The sequence below is a fragment of the Mizuhopecten yessoensis genome, unplaced genomic scaffold (genome assembly GCF_002113885.1).
Source record: "Mizuhopecten yessoensis strain PY_sf001 unplaced genomic scaffold, ASM211388v2 scaffold8557, whole genome shotgun sequence".
NCBI classification, from domain to species: domain Eukaryota; kingdom Metazoa; phylum Mollusca; class Bivalvia; order Pectinida; family Pectinidae; genus Mizuhopecten; species Mizuhopecten yessoensis.
The window spans coordinates 133104-150138 of record NW_018407607.1 but is presented as its reverse complement, the minus strand read 5'-3'; the positions used below and the strand labels follow the sequence as shown (position 1 = coordinate 150138).

The window sequence follows — 17035 nt, the reverse complement described above, 5'->3', positions numbered from 1 at the left end:
AGTGCTTGTGCTTGAACTGAAGCTAAGTATCTGGGTGAAGGTTGACTTTCAGTGGATCTGTATGCTATGCCATTACAACAGAAACCTAAACCATGGTAAAAATGCACGCAAGTTATCAAATCCTTTATATAGTGATTGTTTTGTTGAGAAGTGCATACTTCTGTAATAGGAGTGGGAAAATGCACAGCCATACCTGGACCCTCCGAACTCGAGACGGACGCTCTACCAATTAAGCTATCTGGTCGGCGATGATTGACACAGTCCAGTTCTGCTACATCCCTCCTTTCTTTTTCTAAGTCACCCCAGAAGACCTAACTATTTACAACCCAGATTCAGGTATCCCTTTGTCAAGCATTCACCTATTACTTGAAACAAGAGTTGGTCACAGGCACCAAATGTAATAGGAGCAGAAAAATGCACGGCCAGACTGGGTTCGTGCCCGGGACCATCCAAACTCTAGACAGACGCTCTACCAATTGAGCTATCTGGTTGCTGACGATCTATCCAGGCCAGTTCCGCTACACTTCTGATAAAAGAAAATCCAATGCTTAATATGATTTAATCAACATTTATTAAATATATCACAGATCATTTGATAACAGATCATTCTTACCAACAAAATTGTTTGAAGGATGTTCTGTAGTACATGAAAAGGAAAATGGATTTCAACATGGCTATTCCGTCTTTGCGTATTGCAGAGTTATCTTCTCTTGGGAGCAGGTATTGATTGTTACGTCACTTGTTCGTGAGAGTAACGTCATCAATTTTTGAGAAAACGCCGTAATTTTCTCGCACAAACCAATGACGTAACAATCAATACCTGTTTCCAAGAGAAGATAACTCTGCAATACGCAAAGACGGAATACAGAATATTAGTCAAAGGTAATGGTAACACTGTATAGTACAGGTGTAGGTTATCAATGACTGGCACAGATGTCATCACACATTTGCAACTTGCACATACTTTCATTAAACAGACTTGATGTACATTGTGTGAACTATACAAACCTGTGTATATTACAATATTCACATTTTACATTGTATTCAAAATAAAAGTTGGGTCTGTATAACACTTTGGCACGGGATACCTGCCAAAAGAAAGTCGGATTGATCTGTTCCAATGGAATCATCACACTTCCACCATAAATGTGCTGGTTTGTGTTGTAAGCATGTCTACAACCAGCAGAGTCCTTACTGCAGTGATAGTACCGATGTAAGTTTCACAGATACGAGTAGCCCTGCTCGTCTCCATCAGCGCATCAATCCTGACAAGCCAGTAACGCTGACTCGAGAGCAGCATCAGCACCAGCTGACACAGAGTCTTGGTCTTTCTGTTGACAAAAAGAGTAAGTACTTCAGTGTAGAAGGTTGGGAGAACAACAGCCTATGGATACAGGCATTTACTGTAATACTTCAAAGGTCTTCATCCATTAATTATTATAACACCTTTACAAATTATCCAAAACTATTATTATTTAATCATTGCTTGACAGTGGTTTCACATGTCTCATTTACAGGCTGATATTTTAGTTAGAGAATGTAATATGCTTACATTCTGTTCCAGGATTAGGAGTTCACACAGACGTTTGACCTCCTTGGGTCTGGCCAGTAGAGAGCACTGTAGCTTCTGGTACTCCTGGTTCATCTCCCGGTGTTTCTTTGTGGAGGCTAAGCTCTCCCGCACATTCTTATCATAGAATCTGTTGGAAAGTATGTTCTACTGAATAGCATGTCTAATTTGACTGTACCAGTTATTATTGTGTAAGATCATCAACTTATTGGCAACAATATATTTTATCCACCAGCAACATTGCAACATAATGATGGGGTCCAAATTTATCTAAATGTTGAACAGTTCGTACAGAAAATGTACTTGTTTACATGCATAGTGATGTTATTTACTACAGACCTACAGACTGATTACAGACTTCTTATACATGTACCTGGAACTTTTCCAGTCCTGAGAAATATTCTATTGAAATTATCCACTTATCACTTCCAGTATTCTCCATATTATTTTTATACCTCTGCTTTAACAAAGATATAACCAACTTCATATCAATTATATGTTGCATATAGATATCTTGATTAGCTGTGTCTTAACCCTTTTATAGATAATGGCATTGTACATGGTGTTTCACAGATTTTTGGTCCGTTTCTTCTATATAGGGATACACATTGACAACAGACTGGCAGATTTACTACAGACTGACTACAAATAAAGGTAACTATCATCACTTCAGTTTTGTTGATAACTACATAATGTATTTTCAAGCTGATTGATTTTGGGAGTACTGGTATGCTTCAAAGCTGTTATCAGCAATATGAATAACTAAATAGGTTGTATTATACAAAATTAATAATACTTACCGGTCATATTCTTTTTCGATCTCTCTAACCCTCTTAAAGGAATCTTTAATTAGTTCTTTATATGTTGGTGCATCAAGAGTAAATACTGTTAAGGAAAGTAACATGCTGCATCACCAATTAAGAGTCTCAACATATACCTACCATGTGTAGTTCAGATAACAGCTATATAATGTGAATACATTTTGTATATAGAATTTATGATCAAAACAATCTAAATAATAGTTTGAAGTTTATGATGCAGCATTACAGCCAAAATATTTGATTAATCACTGAGATCAGCCTAAAATTTAGTAAAGAATATGTAGCATATATTGTACTACATACCAAAAAGAAAAAATGTTAAGTATATATATCGGTAAAGGATATGCTGGTAGATTCTCGAGCTCCGTGCGACGGACGCGTACCACCATACCCCCCTCCTGTGATATATTTCTCATGCGCAGGAAATGAGCCAATAGGGGACTCTGGCCATGGATGTTGAACAAAGAACGCCGGAAGTCAGGTCCTCTGCAAGCAGGGTGAGACTGTAACATAACAAATTTGACTGAACACAAGGCAAATGTTTGTTATGTTAACAACAGGCCCAGGCAGCTTGTATTGCTCACCTGGATATTTAAGCAACCATGGCAAAAAAAATCCCCCATTTTGGGCTAGCTCTGCTTCACAGTACGAAAGTGGATTATAACACCTTTCTTTTAAATAACATTTGAATTCCTGATCCCAAGATCATATGATGCCAAAATTGCCTACAAATAGTATGATCATCATGCAAATTTTATCTCATCATTTGAACATATAAACTTATATGGTAAACATTTATTTTTAACCTTAATTTTGTTCTAAAAAGACATCTCAGTGATTTAAAAATTATGTATTAAAGTACCTCTTTGTAGAATTTGTCATTGGACGATTTCATTGCAGCTGCCTTTGCCATGACTACAGAGGCGTTTGAGGTTTTTATCTTCATTTTGACATGTTCATCTTCTAGAGTTGTCTCCCTTATTGGTGTCAGCGCATCCATTATCTTACGAGGATCTGATTGTTTCTTGCCCATTCCACCCATCCTTTTGTTATCCACAACTTGATGTTCAGCCACTGTATCAATAATGGCTCCATCCTGTGAAGAACCCGGCGACTGACTTCTATATCTGGGTGTCACTCCCGTTACAGAACCCCTTTTCCGCAGGGTTCCATGCTTCCTGTTACGGCCGCCATAGCTCTGCATGGACGACTTAGACACGGATTGGTTGAGGGAGGTCATAGAGGTGTACTGACTTCCATTACTGGAGAACAGGGAGTCCAAGAAGTCAAAGTTGAGTGTGGCTGAAGTCGCTGAGATATAAAAAAAAAAAGGAGAGCAATTATGTACAAAATATATTGTTGTGTATTGAACCACTCAATCTAGCAAATGATTTATATGGCTACATTTTCATAAGTAAATGTGATGAAGTTGTTGCAATTTAACACTAAGATTCATCACTGGCCACTTTAGAAATGCAAGGATACAGGCCAAAATACAACAACAGAGCTATTGTATGTAAGTGTATTTGGATGATAGTTATTGGGTTGGGATCTCAACCATCACCATTGAAACGATCCACGGACATTGGAATTTACAACACATTTATATATTAAAGAAACCAAAGGTCAATCTATTCCATGCTGTGAAAATTAGATGAGATTAATGGGTATTCCTACAAAGAAACAGAATACCACATTTATGATTCGCATATTCTTAATTACAAAAGCATGATAGACTCAGGATGATATAGCAGCTAATACGGGGAGACATTTAAGAAGAACATGCTTGTTAAAAATAGTTACACGAAACCTAAATTTTTACAGTTTAGTATTTTAATCATTTGCATTTCATTGTAGAATGGTATCTTTCAGTCAGATCGATATGTCGACAGATGACCGTTGCCACCTTCTATACATTTTAGATTCCCACCATCTAGGGATGCTTCCAGTTAAAGTGGGGATGAATTCCAATCAGCAATTCAGAAGAAGTTGTTTGAAGAACTTTCTGACTTACAAACAGTCCTTTGGATCCATGTGATAAATCTATCAAGTGTTTAGTAACCAAACTCACTGTAAGTTCAAGTAAATCCATTTTATTTTCCAAAACGTTCAATTAAACAAACTGTTCCACCAAAATTCATATTCAAAAAGGAATTTCATGGATACCTTAGATCATTCAAACTATAAACAAAAACTTCAAATTAACATTATGTACTTTACTTTACTTGCTTGTAATACAATCAATAGAAGTCCATTGTATTATATTGATTATTGATTTTTTTGTATATTTTTAGAGGCAATGTCAGTTCTGCTTAAACAGTTTAGAAACTTACTTTTCTTCTTTTTCTGAGCATTTGCCATTTCTTCTCTCATCTTTATGTTTGGTGGCTCAAGTTTATCAAAATGCCATGCCATCCAAATCCGAGGGGTAGGTTTGATACCTGTAGAATTTGAGAAGTGGTGCAACTAACTTTATCAAAGATTTTTAATTTTCTAACTACTTTACTGTACTCTTTTAATCACAACCATTTATTACACTCCCTTAGTCAAAATTCATTATTACACTCCCTTATTCAAAACCTTATTACACCCTTTTATTACAACCCTTTATTACATTCCCTTAGTACAATCCTTTATAACACTCTTAGTCACAACCCTTAATTGATTACACTATGAAAATCACAACCCTTTATTATATCGCCTTAGTAACAACACTTTATTACACTTAATCCCAATCCTTTATCATATCTCCTTAGTAATAACACTTTATTACACTCCCCGAGTCACAAACCATTATCACACACATTTTTTTTAACACAACCTTTAATTATACTCCCTCTGTCACAGCCCTTTATAATATACACTAACTATTCACAAGCATTCTCTAAGTCACAGCCCTTTAAAACATTCCCCCACTTTCAACCCTTCATTATATTTCCTTCGTAACATCCCTTTATTACACTCTTTAAGTCACAACACTTAATTACACTACCATAATCACAACCCTTCATTATATTCCCTTTTTCAACCCTTTAAAACAATCCCTTACTCTTAACTCTTTATTACACTCTTTTAGTCACAAATTTATTAACTCCCTTAATCACAACCCTTTAAAACACACACATATATATATATATCAATATCTTACATCAGATAGCGAGTCATTGAGAGGTGATTTCAAGCCAGGCAGGAAAAAATCACTTACCAGCAATCCACTGATACACCAAAGCCACCAAGTCCTCCTTAAACTGCTCCCCAAACTGTTTGTAGGAGTCTGGGAATGAGTGGCAGTAGGCAGCATAGATGGCTTGAGACATCAGACTTGGGTAGTCCTGAAATATCACCGCAGTCAAACACAATAAAGTCAACTAGAACTGTCAGTCACTGGATAATGTAAGTATGTGCTTACTTACTCACCAAATTGCTACTTTGGGCAAATTTTTTGACCAGTAGTTTTAGTGAAATGAAATAAAAAAATTGTTAACCAGATAACAAATTTTTGAAATATTACACACTGTGATGTGTATATACGTGTAGCTAGTCTACATGTACAGCTTACACTAGCTAGTCTACATGTACAGCTTACACTTGCTAGTCTACATGTACAACTTACACTAGCTAGTCTACACGTACAGCTTACACTAGCTAGTCTACACATTCAGCTTACACTGGCTAGTCTACATGTACAGCTTACTCTAGCTAGTCTACATGTACAGCTTACACTAGCTAGTCTACATATACAGCTTACACTAGCTAGTCTACATGTACAACTTACACTAGCTAGTCAACAGGTACAGCTTACACTGGCTAGTCTACACGTACAGCTTACATTATCTAGTATACACGTACAGCTTACACTGGCTAGTCTACACGTACAGCTTACACTGGCTAGTCTACACGTACAGCTTACATTATCTAGTCTACACGTACAGCTTACACTGGCTAGTCTACATGTACAGTTTACACTGGCTAGTCTACTTGTACAGCTTACACTAGCTAGTCTACACATACAGCTTACACTAGCTAGTCTACACATTCAGCTTACACTGGCTAGTCTACATGTACAGCTTACACTGGCTAGTCTTCATGTACAACTTACACTAGCTAGTCTACAGGTACAGCTTAAACTGGCTAGTCTACATGTACAACTTACACTGGCTAGTCTATATGTACAACTTACACTAGCTAGTCAACACGTATAGCTTACAATAGCTAGTCTACACATACAGCTTACACTGGCTGGTCTACACATACAGCTTACACTGGCTAGTCTACACGTACAGCTTACACTTGCTAGTCTACACGTACAGCTTACACTTGCTAGTCTACATGTACAACTTACACTAGCTAGTCAACACGTACAGCTTACACTGGTTAGTCTACATGCACAACTTACACTGGCTAGTCTACATGTACAACTTACACTAGCTAGTCTACAGGTACAGCTTAAACTGGCTAGTCTACATGTACAACTTACACTAGCTAGTCTACACGTACAGCTTACACTAGCTAGTCTACACATACAGCTTACACTGGCTAGTCTACATGTACAACTTACACTGGCTAGTCTACATGTACAGCTTACACTAGCCTTCATGTACTTACCTTGAAAAACACATCCCTGTGGAGTGGATTCCTGACATACAGTAAAAGTTTGACAAAGTTGTGGGCTGTCCTGTTGAAGAGTTTCACTTGAGAATTCTTACTTGACTGATACTTCTCCAGGAACAAGAACCAAAACATGTCCTGTTAAAACAATCAAAACTATTGAATAAGTGTTTGCTTTGATACTAGATTTTTCCAGGTAAGTTACTCTACAGAAAATATGCACTTAATAGAGTTCATTTAGGACTTTTGTGTTAAGTTTACAGTCTGTAACTGAAACCAAAATTTTAATAGCCCTCTACATCTATTGGGTGTCATTCAATTAGTTACTTAATCACAATATGTAATAATTATCAATATCATTAAATCTATTTTCTGACATCACAAATTTCATTTTTTGACATTATTAATATCATATAAAAATTTCATAAAAAGATATTTATTTAATGAAATCATAAACTGAATTTGTAAAATCACTAAATTCCGATTTTTTTATCATGGATTCAATTTTCTATCATCAAAGTTAGGGATATTAATTACATATATATATATGTAGAATTTTCACAAAACTATTAATTTATACTCCAACTTTGAAAAATATTGTTATTATTTACTGAAAACACAAATTTCAATTCATATGATAAAATAACCTGATAAGATGACATCATGGATTGGAATAAATGATATGTTTGTTAAAATCAAACTAATATAATAATAATAATTGGAGGTTCTTATATACCGCTTTATCACGACCTAGTTTGTAGGTCGTCTCAAAGCGGTTCACAAATTATTATCCGTGGTTATAGGGCCTTTGCAACCAGCCAATACATTTCTCAACTCCCGGGGGAGCATACAGCCGGAGCTGCCATTTCGGCGCTAACAGTTAGCATTCAACAATTCTAGCACTGCCCAACCACGTACTCATTTACAGCTGAGTAGACTGGAACAAGCGGAGTAAAGTATCTTGCTCAAAGAAACAACACACAACACTTCGGGCACGAGCCTGGTATCCTACCACAAGACTACCTCCTAAATAAATATCATTAAATAGATACCACAATTTTTTTTTAAATGTTATCACTTAATTTGCATTCATAACATCATATGTGTAGAGAAAATATCACTGTTTATACTTACTTTGACTACTTACAAGTGTACCTTCGCTAATGTAACAAACCTTTTGAATATATGCAGTCTGTTTTAGGAGGGACTATTTTTGTAAAAGTACTGTTTTAAGATTAATGTGTTGTAGAGTGTTGAATATCATATGGGTGATTTAGAAAATGTGTTTTACAAGTTAATGACTCTAGAATTACGCTAATCAAAATGGAATTTGTGTTGTATAGATATATATTTAGAAAAGTGATCAAATAAGTGTTGATGCTGCTATGAAAAACAGTGCATTGTGTATATGATAATAGCTTTTTCTTACCAGAAAAACTCCCTTTGATAATTCTGAGTAGTACCACAACTCAAAGTCTGGGGCATATGATGGCTGTAACAAACAATGTCATTGTTATAAGGAAACATACTCCATACCAGGTAACATTATAGTACTCCATACCAGGTAACATTATAGTACTCCATACCAGGTAACATTATAGTACTCCATACCAGGTAACATCATAGCACTCCATACCAGGTAACATTATAGCACTCCATATACCAGGTAACATTATAGCACTCCATACCAGGTAACATTATAGCACTATATACAAAACATAGCCAAGTATCATGGCTCCAGATAGTGTTTCTTTAGATAATGTTGTTTAAATTTTTAGCTTATTTGACCCATGTGACCTTGAAGTTAAGTCAATAGGCCATTTATATGAGAACATTTTATAGCCCTCTTACTACTGACCTAATATCATTATTCAAGGTCTTTCTGTTGGACTGGTCTTATGATGAAGCTATTTAAAGGAAAAGTTGACAACTAACTCGGACGCCACACCATAAAACAAACTCAGGGGCACTTTCTTTTATTATCTACATGTATACCTACCTGACTTAAGATGCTCATATCATGTCCATACATGTATACACAACTTTGAGACCTATGTATACCTACTCAATTATTTTCTTTGAGAAACAAATGTACATGCCTCCTGTAACTTTTAGATAAGCATCCGTGTGCTAACCTATATGTACCTTGAGGTTAAACTGTATGTGTACATGCCTACCTTTACATTCAGTTGTACATGTGCATCAGCAGCCTTCCTCAACATGTCCTCTACGAGGATCTCATCAGGGAGTACAGTCAGCTCTGTGTGGTCAAACCCAGGGTACTGGTGTAGCTGTAGCCATGACAACAAAACAACAGGTGTTAGACATGCATCACTCAATCAACATTCAACACACTCCCTCTTTATAAGCACACAAATTTTCATCTTCTTATTGTTTTTTAAAGTATTTCATCCTCTAAAAATGAAGTTGATGCCGGTAATTACTTATAACATACCTCTACAAATTTTGGTTTTCCAGAGTCCTTCTTCACCTGCAAAAAGAACCAGAATCATCAGTATAGTCTAAAGGCAACCACAACCATAATCATGAATAATAATCTGAGTCAAAAAATACAACAAGAACCATCATCAGGGCCTACACATACAACAAAAACCATCATCAGAGCCTACACATACAACAAGAACCATCATCAGAGCTTACAAATACATCAAGAACCATCATCAGAGCTTACAAATACAACAAGATCCATCATCAGGGCCAACAAATACAACAAAAACCATAATCAGGGCCTACAAATACAACAAGAACAATCATCAGAGCCTACAAATGCAACAAGAATCATCATCAGGGCCTACAAATACAACAAGACCCATCATCAGGGCCTACACATACAACAACAACCATCATCAGAGCCTCAAATACAACAAGAATCATAATCAGAGCCTACAAATACAACAAGACCCATCATCAGAGCCTACACATACAACAAAATCCATCATCAGGGCCTACATATACAACAAAAACCATCCTCAGAGCCTACACATACAACAAGAACCATCATCAGAGCCTACAAATACAACAAGAATCATCAACAGAGCCTACACATACAACAAAAACCATCATCAGAGCTTACAAATACAACAAGAACCATCATCAGGGCCAACAAATACAACAAGAATCATCATCAGAGCCTACAAATACACCAAGATCCATCATCAGGGCCAACAAATACAACAAGAACCATCATCAGAGCCTACACATACAACAAGAACCATCATCAGAGCCTACACATACAACAAGAACCATCAACAGAGCCTACACATACAACAAGAACCATCATCAGAGCCTACACATACAACAAGAACCATCATCAGAGCCTACAAATACAACAAGAACCATCATCAGGGCCTACACATACAACAAGAACCATCATATATATATTGCAGTCTACACATTGTGAAGTGTACTAAAAGAACAAAGTGTTCAAATGCAACATAAACCAATAATATATCAAAGTCTACAAAGAGAACATATAAACCATTATCAAAGTGTAAAAATTAATTAATGGAACATGAACCAATACAGAAGTCTTCAAAGAGACCAATTAAGGGTTACATTTCTTACCAGAAAGATTTCAGTTATGCTTTGTTCTTTTTGAAAGCATTTATTAAATTGAATGTGTAATTTCTGATTGTCAACACTTAGTTTTGCATTCTTGAAGGTAGAACACCCACCGCTGTAGTTTTACTGGGCTGCATGCTGACTTTCGATATATGCTTCACTCTCTCACTTCTTCCAGGTAAGAATGCTTAAGGAAAATGAAAATGCAACTAATGAAGAATAAGTAAAAGAAACTGACATTAGTTGAATATCTTTTCAATCACTTTTAAAGATGACTTTCATGTATGTTTAATAAATGTATTAAGTTACATGTACAAAACCATGGAATCACAAGAATAATGTGTGATGATGTGTGATGATCTATAAGGGAATCTCCTATCTTTAATAAGGAGTTTACCTGAAGGTATATTATGTAGTTTTAAAAAGAAATATGAAATTTAGTATAATATTTAGGTGTATGTAAATTGTTAGAATAATTATCTACAATCAATAAATATTTGATAAAAGAAGATAAAATGTTCTGGGTTGACATAAAATTCATAATCTACGTCACATGTGCATTTTCAGTTGGTACAAAGTAATTTTAAGGTTTTTGAATTCCTATTATACTGTCACAAAATACTGTTCTCATATCTTCCTCTTTGTCTAAATTAGCATTTACATTGTCATAGATGTTAAGCAGGTGATATATAGTACATCCTTACAGTTGGTGTTTACCTGCTATAATATATCTGGAAATATGATAAAAACATATTTCAATATTTCTCTTAAGATTGACAATTACCTACATGGTCCACTGGTCATGATCAATTTCCATGATGTTGGGATTTGACCATATGTCATCATTTTTATGAAAAGTTTGTCTTAAAGGGATGTAAGGGAAGGTAGAAGGTTGTTGATAACTTTAGGAGAAATCAGGTCCAAATGGTTAATTATCATCAATTATTTTGATATGGTCTTGGGTATCTTGGTGCGAAATATTTGTTTGTTAACTGAACATGAATAAAAGAAGGTTTACAGTACAATATATATAGTCAAAAAAGTAAAATAATGCATAGCTGTTGTTATACATACTTTGTTTCATAGTAAAATACCCAGCAAATTTATTCACTTCTCTTGTTTCCTTTTCTGCAAACAGAAATACAGGTGACTGTTAATACAAGTTTTCACAGGGAAACACTGGTTCTTGTCCTGTTGCAGTAGAATATATCATACATAATATGTGATGTTTACTCCAACATTAAAAAATAAGTTTTCCTTTCAACCTTCTGGACAATTACATAAGAAAACTGAAAACCATTTATAAACTTTTCTCAATCCTAATACATGTACCATAATCTCATGACTACATCATCAATTACTTTCTTTTACATATAACTCATGTCATTTGATCTCCTTGTACTGTCAGCAATATTTGTCTGTCTAGTATTTTGATTGCATTTATAATTGATAATTATTTCTTGTTATGAATCAATAATGTGTACAGAATGTGAAGAATATTGACCTCTCCTCTGGTATGTGTCTCGTCCCCTTTCACTGTTGATATGCTCAGCATCCCCATCATCAACATCTGATGCCCGACTCTCAACAACCAGCTGTGTGTATTTTTGTAGTTTTCTATCAAGTTTACTGATCTTTTTATTTACCTTTTCTATGGAACCAATAAAAAATGCTTCGCAGTTGTTAAGGAAACAAAAATCAATACTGTCATATGAAATATCCGAATAATTCATAACACAATATGGTATGTAAATAATTATGGTTGAATTATTCACAATAATTTTGATGTTACTAAAATATACTCAATTTCATGTACTCCATTTCACTGTATCAAAATATGTTCATCAATTGGTTAGAGCATCTGTAAAAAGAATTAAGAGGTTTTTGGTTTTAATACAGTTCTGACCCCATTCCATCTTTCCTCTATTACACAAACACGCTCTTTTACATATTGTTAAAATATGTTTTTTGACTTTCTACAACCATCTGGTTGGTTATAATTACTGGTACCTCCTTTGTAGAAGAAAGTCCTTTTCCCAGTAGAAAAGCATAGCTAAATCAAGCCATTTCGGTGGTACATATATAACATCTTAATTGTACATACGCTTACTAGTGTAGCCGAATCGACATCGATTTGTGGACAACTTGTACATATTTTACACCTTTGTGCAACATACACTTTACTGGTCATTTGTCTGATAAAAGTGACAGAGTACATACCATACTAGTCATTGTAATGTCACATAAAAACAAATTTTGGTTGTGCTACATGAATCTTTCCACAATCAACTCCGCATATGGCAACCAACGCATACAGACATTCTTTTATCCCCCGCACCATCACAACATGGAACCTCCTGCCACCCAGCGTCGCCAGCATCGAGGACCTGGACGCCTTCAAGGCGGCAGTCAGGGGAGAGGTGGAATAGACTTTTCCGATTGTATATAGTTTTAACCGCACAAAGGCTCCACACTGCACAGATGTACATAGTCACCCTTGAAGTGATGACCATACATGGTTTTTGTCGAGTAAAACATTGAAGTTGAAGTTGAAGATCAATATGAGACTTACTGGGTGTTTTTTTCAAATGTTTATACACACTTTCCTTCACTCAGTACTATCTGGCGGTAGCCTTGCTATGGCTCAAAAATGTGCTAAAAAATTGTTTGTCAAGCTGAGTCTTAATACCAGCCTTGAATTGAGGCCAGTGAGTAATCTTTAAACAGCTAGTACAAGAGGAATTATGCATATTTAAAAAAAGCCATCAACCTTAATGCCATATATCAGATTTAAAAAAAATCTGCTTTTATGTATCATTTAAATAGCTGAAGTTCAAGTTCATTATACATGTATTCAATTTACAAATCTTAATATCGATGTATTACTTGGTAATTTTAAACATGGGGTTGAAATTCATGCTGACCATAACACTTTTCACATAACAAGTTAGGTACAATGTTGAAACTCAATATTGGCCGTGGATCTATCTGACCTGTCACATTCGATTTTAGCATTGATTTTATAAGCATATCGGCCAGTGGCAAGGACACGTGTGCATTTAATTAATATTTTTCACAACCACACATATAGCTCTGCAAAATTATTGTTGCAACGTATCACTTATATTGAATAAAAAGACTTATTTCGATCGAAATAGAAATCTTAGCAACCGATATTCGTGGGACATATACATCAATTTACGCACAGCTGTAGTATTTTCTAAGGATACGTGAACGCGCACGCTGTCTAGCTTCTAAGAATTTCTTCTGTTTCTCTATTTCGTCTCTTTTCAAGTCGGAATTTTCGTCGAATATCTCCATAGGAGAATCTACTCGACTCCTCCTCGCCATTTTGTTTGCGCATTTTCGGTGTCGAAATTCTGCTTGAAAATATATCTGGTTATTCCGTCCTAATCAATACATTGTAATGACGCAGATGGCTATGGTAACCACATAAGACTAATAAAGAACGTGTGTTCCGGATTTGATCACTGTAATAAGGGAGGAAAAGATGGAGAACAAATAACGGAATTGAGCATAAAAATGTAAATCTAACTGGGTCTCGTATGGAAAAGAATATATATAAATATGGTTGTAAAGTAAATAATGTTACAGTGAAATTTAACAAATATCATTATGTTAATCTATGGAAGGTTTGAGCATCAACGTTAAAAGCTAACTGTTATGTTAACATACAATCGTTCCAATGTAATCAGTTAAAACGTTAACCAAATGAGTTGATTTTCTTTTCTTCGGTATTTAAGAGCAATTGAGGGTACTAAGGCCCTAAACCATAAGTAACTTCAAGTTCTGTAAACGTATATATATATATTTCAGCCAAGTCTGTTAGCTTATCGACATTAACCGTGTCGCTGTCACCTCAGTGCTTCCTTAGAAATAGGCCTAGATCACATTCGTTGTGTAAGGACCATCCGTCATGTCGTTTTGCGGCTGGTTTAGCGGAGAACAATACAGAGATCACTTCGAGACAGGTTCGTCAAAAAATATCTATTACATTACAGTTGATTTCTGAACTTTTACTAGCTTAGCCTAGTTAGGAGCATAAACATGACCCAATTCAACCAGCTGAAAACTGGGTCAATATCTAGAACATCCAACCGCCACTACGCTAACGAAAGCATCCTATTGTGTTGGACCGATTTTAAAAGGGTTGATATTGGTTCGGAACTATAAACTCTTTCTTAATTTCACCATTTAAAGGTAGCATTCCAAAAGTTAATTCATTGTTGGTTAAAAAGACGAAATTTGCATTTATACAGTAACTAAATGTCAAAAACGATAATAACTTTTTAATCATTATATTTAAGCCAAACATTATTTGGATGCTATCTTAAGCAATACAATTGAAGATACAAATAGGTATTAAAAAACTATTTTTTAATAAATACATATAAGGAATTACTACTACTATAAGGAATTACAGGTATGTCAGATGACTATATACTGCATGGTGACTGGGTGGTTAGGGGCATAGTTAAGTGCATGTCCATCTAGCAGTTCTGAGGTCCAGGGTACGAATCTAGTTTCATAGAATCTCACATGTGTGATCCGTGGACAGGGAAATCTTACCTGAGGTTGAGATTTCCCTGTTCATGGATCATGTATGATGGACCCCATGTACTAAGATAACAAAGCCATTAATTTGAGTTTTAGCCTGACACCAGAATAGACATTTTGATAGATAGATGTCTAAGTCTGGTGTCCGAGCCAGAGTGACCACACCATAAATCTATCTGTCAAAATGTCAGTCTGGTGTTAAGGTCAGAGGAAATTTGGGCTAACAAAGCCATATTTAACATACATGGAATCATATTATATCATGATACTTTGTTGTGTATCATATCCTTGTTTTGCTTGCCTGTTTCACAATACACTAACAATACTGAAATTATCAACCAATGTCTAATTGAGATTTTAATAAGTAAATGGAATGCCAAATTAACATATACATTTAATTAATTGTACCTATCTTCAAATAAGTGAAGATAGGTACAATTAATTGAAGATAGGTACAACCTAGCTCCAATTGAATTGAACCTAGGTACGAGTACAACATATCCTCAATTGAATTGAACCTATCTTCAATTAATTGTACCTTAATCTTCAATTGATTGAAGATAGGTACAATTAATTGAATATATGTTATTTTTGCGTTCCATGTATCTATGAATCGTCGAATTAACATATATTCAAATAATTGAAGATAGGTGCAATTCAATTGGAGATTGGATCAATTCAATTGAGGATATGTTGTATTTGTACCTAGGTTCAATTCATTTGTACCTAGGTTTTGAACCTAGGTTCAATTCATTTGTACCTAGGTTTTGAACCTATCTTCAATTAATTGTACCTATCTTCAATTATTTGAAGAAAGGTACAATTAATTGAATATATGTTAATTTTGCGTTCCATGTATCTATGAATCGTCAAATTAACATATATTCAAATAATTGAAGATAGGTGCAATTCAATTGGAGATAGGTTCAAATATGATGAACTTATCTTTAATTGAATTATACCTATCTTCAATTTAATTTTGTTGACGATATTTGGCCAGAGGCATGCTGACATTAGGGCTGCCAGGTTAGTTCAAATTATTGACCTTCACCCTTTTTCAAGGTCACATGGGTCAATTGTCTTAAAAAACCTTTCAACAACTTCTTCTGAATAACCCAGATGAGAATTTCCTGAAAAAGTTAAACACAGAACTGTACTGGGTTTTTTTATGGAAAAGTAAAATAGATAAAGTGAAAAGAGATATAACTGTTAAAAAATACATTGACGGAGGTCTAAAAATGTTACATGTAAAGTCTTTCATTGAATCTCTAAAGTTAACATGGTTAAGGAGACTCTATACAAGTCCAAGTAAATTATTCTAAGAACTTCTGTTGATGATCATATTTTGGCTAACTGTGGAACTGAGTATATTTCAATATGTCACAATAACTGTAAGAATTTATTTTGGAAAGATGTTTTTGAAGCATGGATAAACTTATCAAATAAACACTATTCATATCAATCTCCAGATAAATTGGCCAAAACACCAATATGGTATAATAATGTAATTAAAATAGATAATCAGAGTATTTTTTATCGGGATTGGTACAATAAAGGAATTATTATTATTAGCGATTTAATCAATAAAGACACTAATTCGTTTTACTCTTTTCAGGAATTTCAACAGTTCTTTGGTATAAATACAAACTTTCTTAATTACCAAGGACTTATTTCAGCTATTCGAAAACATATACAGAAACAAGATTTACCATGTCCTATCTATCCTTTCATACCAATTAATCTAGAAATACTTTTCCGCAGTAAAAAAGGGACACAAGATTTTTATTATTTACTCAATAAAAATAATACAATATCAACTGGAAGAAAAAAATGGGATGAAGTTTTTAATTTTGATAATGAAACATGGAAAAAAATA

The 17035-nt window shown here is 34.8% G+C and overlaps 2 protein-coding genes across 2 annotated transcripts in view; one reads left to right on the top strand and one right to left on the bottom strand.

The window, feature by feature from the left end:
• Positions 1–794: 794 nt before the first annotated feature.
• On the bottom strand, positions 795–14034 carry LOC110456182 (protein FAM227B-like). Its single transcript, XM_021506757.1, has 15 exons — positions 13812–14034; positions 12086–12253; positions 11656–11709; positions 10695–10768; positions 9455–9490; positions 9177–9290; positions 8429–8491; positions 6997–7137; positions 5597–5723; positions 4725–4832; positions 3254–3702; positions 2737–2894; positions 2371–2448; positions 1553–1700; positions 795–1331 (listed from the first exon to the last, which is right to left on the bottom strand). Exons 1-15 carry the CDS (start codon positions 13930–13932, stop codon positions 1260–1262), a joined length of 1911 nt encoding a protein of 636 aa, XP_021362432.1. The 5' UTR covers positions 13933–14034; the 3' UTR covers positions 795–1259.
• A 32-nt stretch (positions 14035–14066) lies between these two features.
• Positions 14067–17035, top strand: part of LOC110456183 (methionine-R-sulfoxide reductase B1-A-like) — an 8193-nt gene continuing 5224 nt past the window's right edge. Inside the window, exons 1-2 of the mRNA XM_021506759.1 lie at positions 14067–14126; positions 14419–14573. Of these exons, the coding sequence (XP_021362434.1) occupies positions 14519–14573 (55 nt within the window). The 5' untranslated portion in view covers positions 14067–14126; positions 14419–14518. The remainder of the gene's footprint in view (positions 14127–14418; positions 14574–17035) is intronic.

What these genes read in the sequence shown, in the direction of transcription:
- LOC110456182 (XM_021506757.1), bottom strand. Translation starts at nt 13,932, where the DNA reads ATGGCGAGGAGGAGTCGAGTAGATTCTCCTATGGAGATATTCGACGAA. An exon ending in GAGCTCGAGAATCTACCAGC is followed by an intron (nt 2,449 to 2,736) that starts ATATCCTTTACC and finishes AACAGTATTTAC; the next exon opens with TCTTGATGCACCAACATATA. An exon ending in ATCGAAAAAGAATATGACCG is followed by an intron (nt 1,701 to 2,370) that starts GTAAGTATTATT and finishes ACTTTCCAACAG; the next exon opens with ATTCTATGATAAGAATGTGC.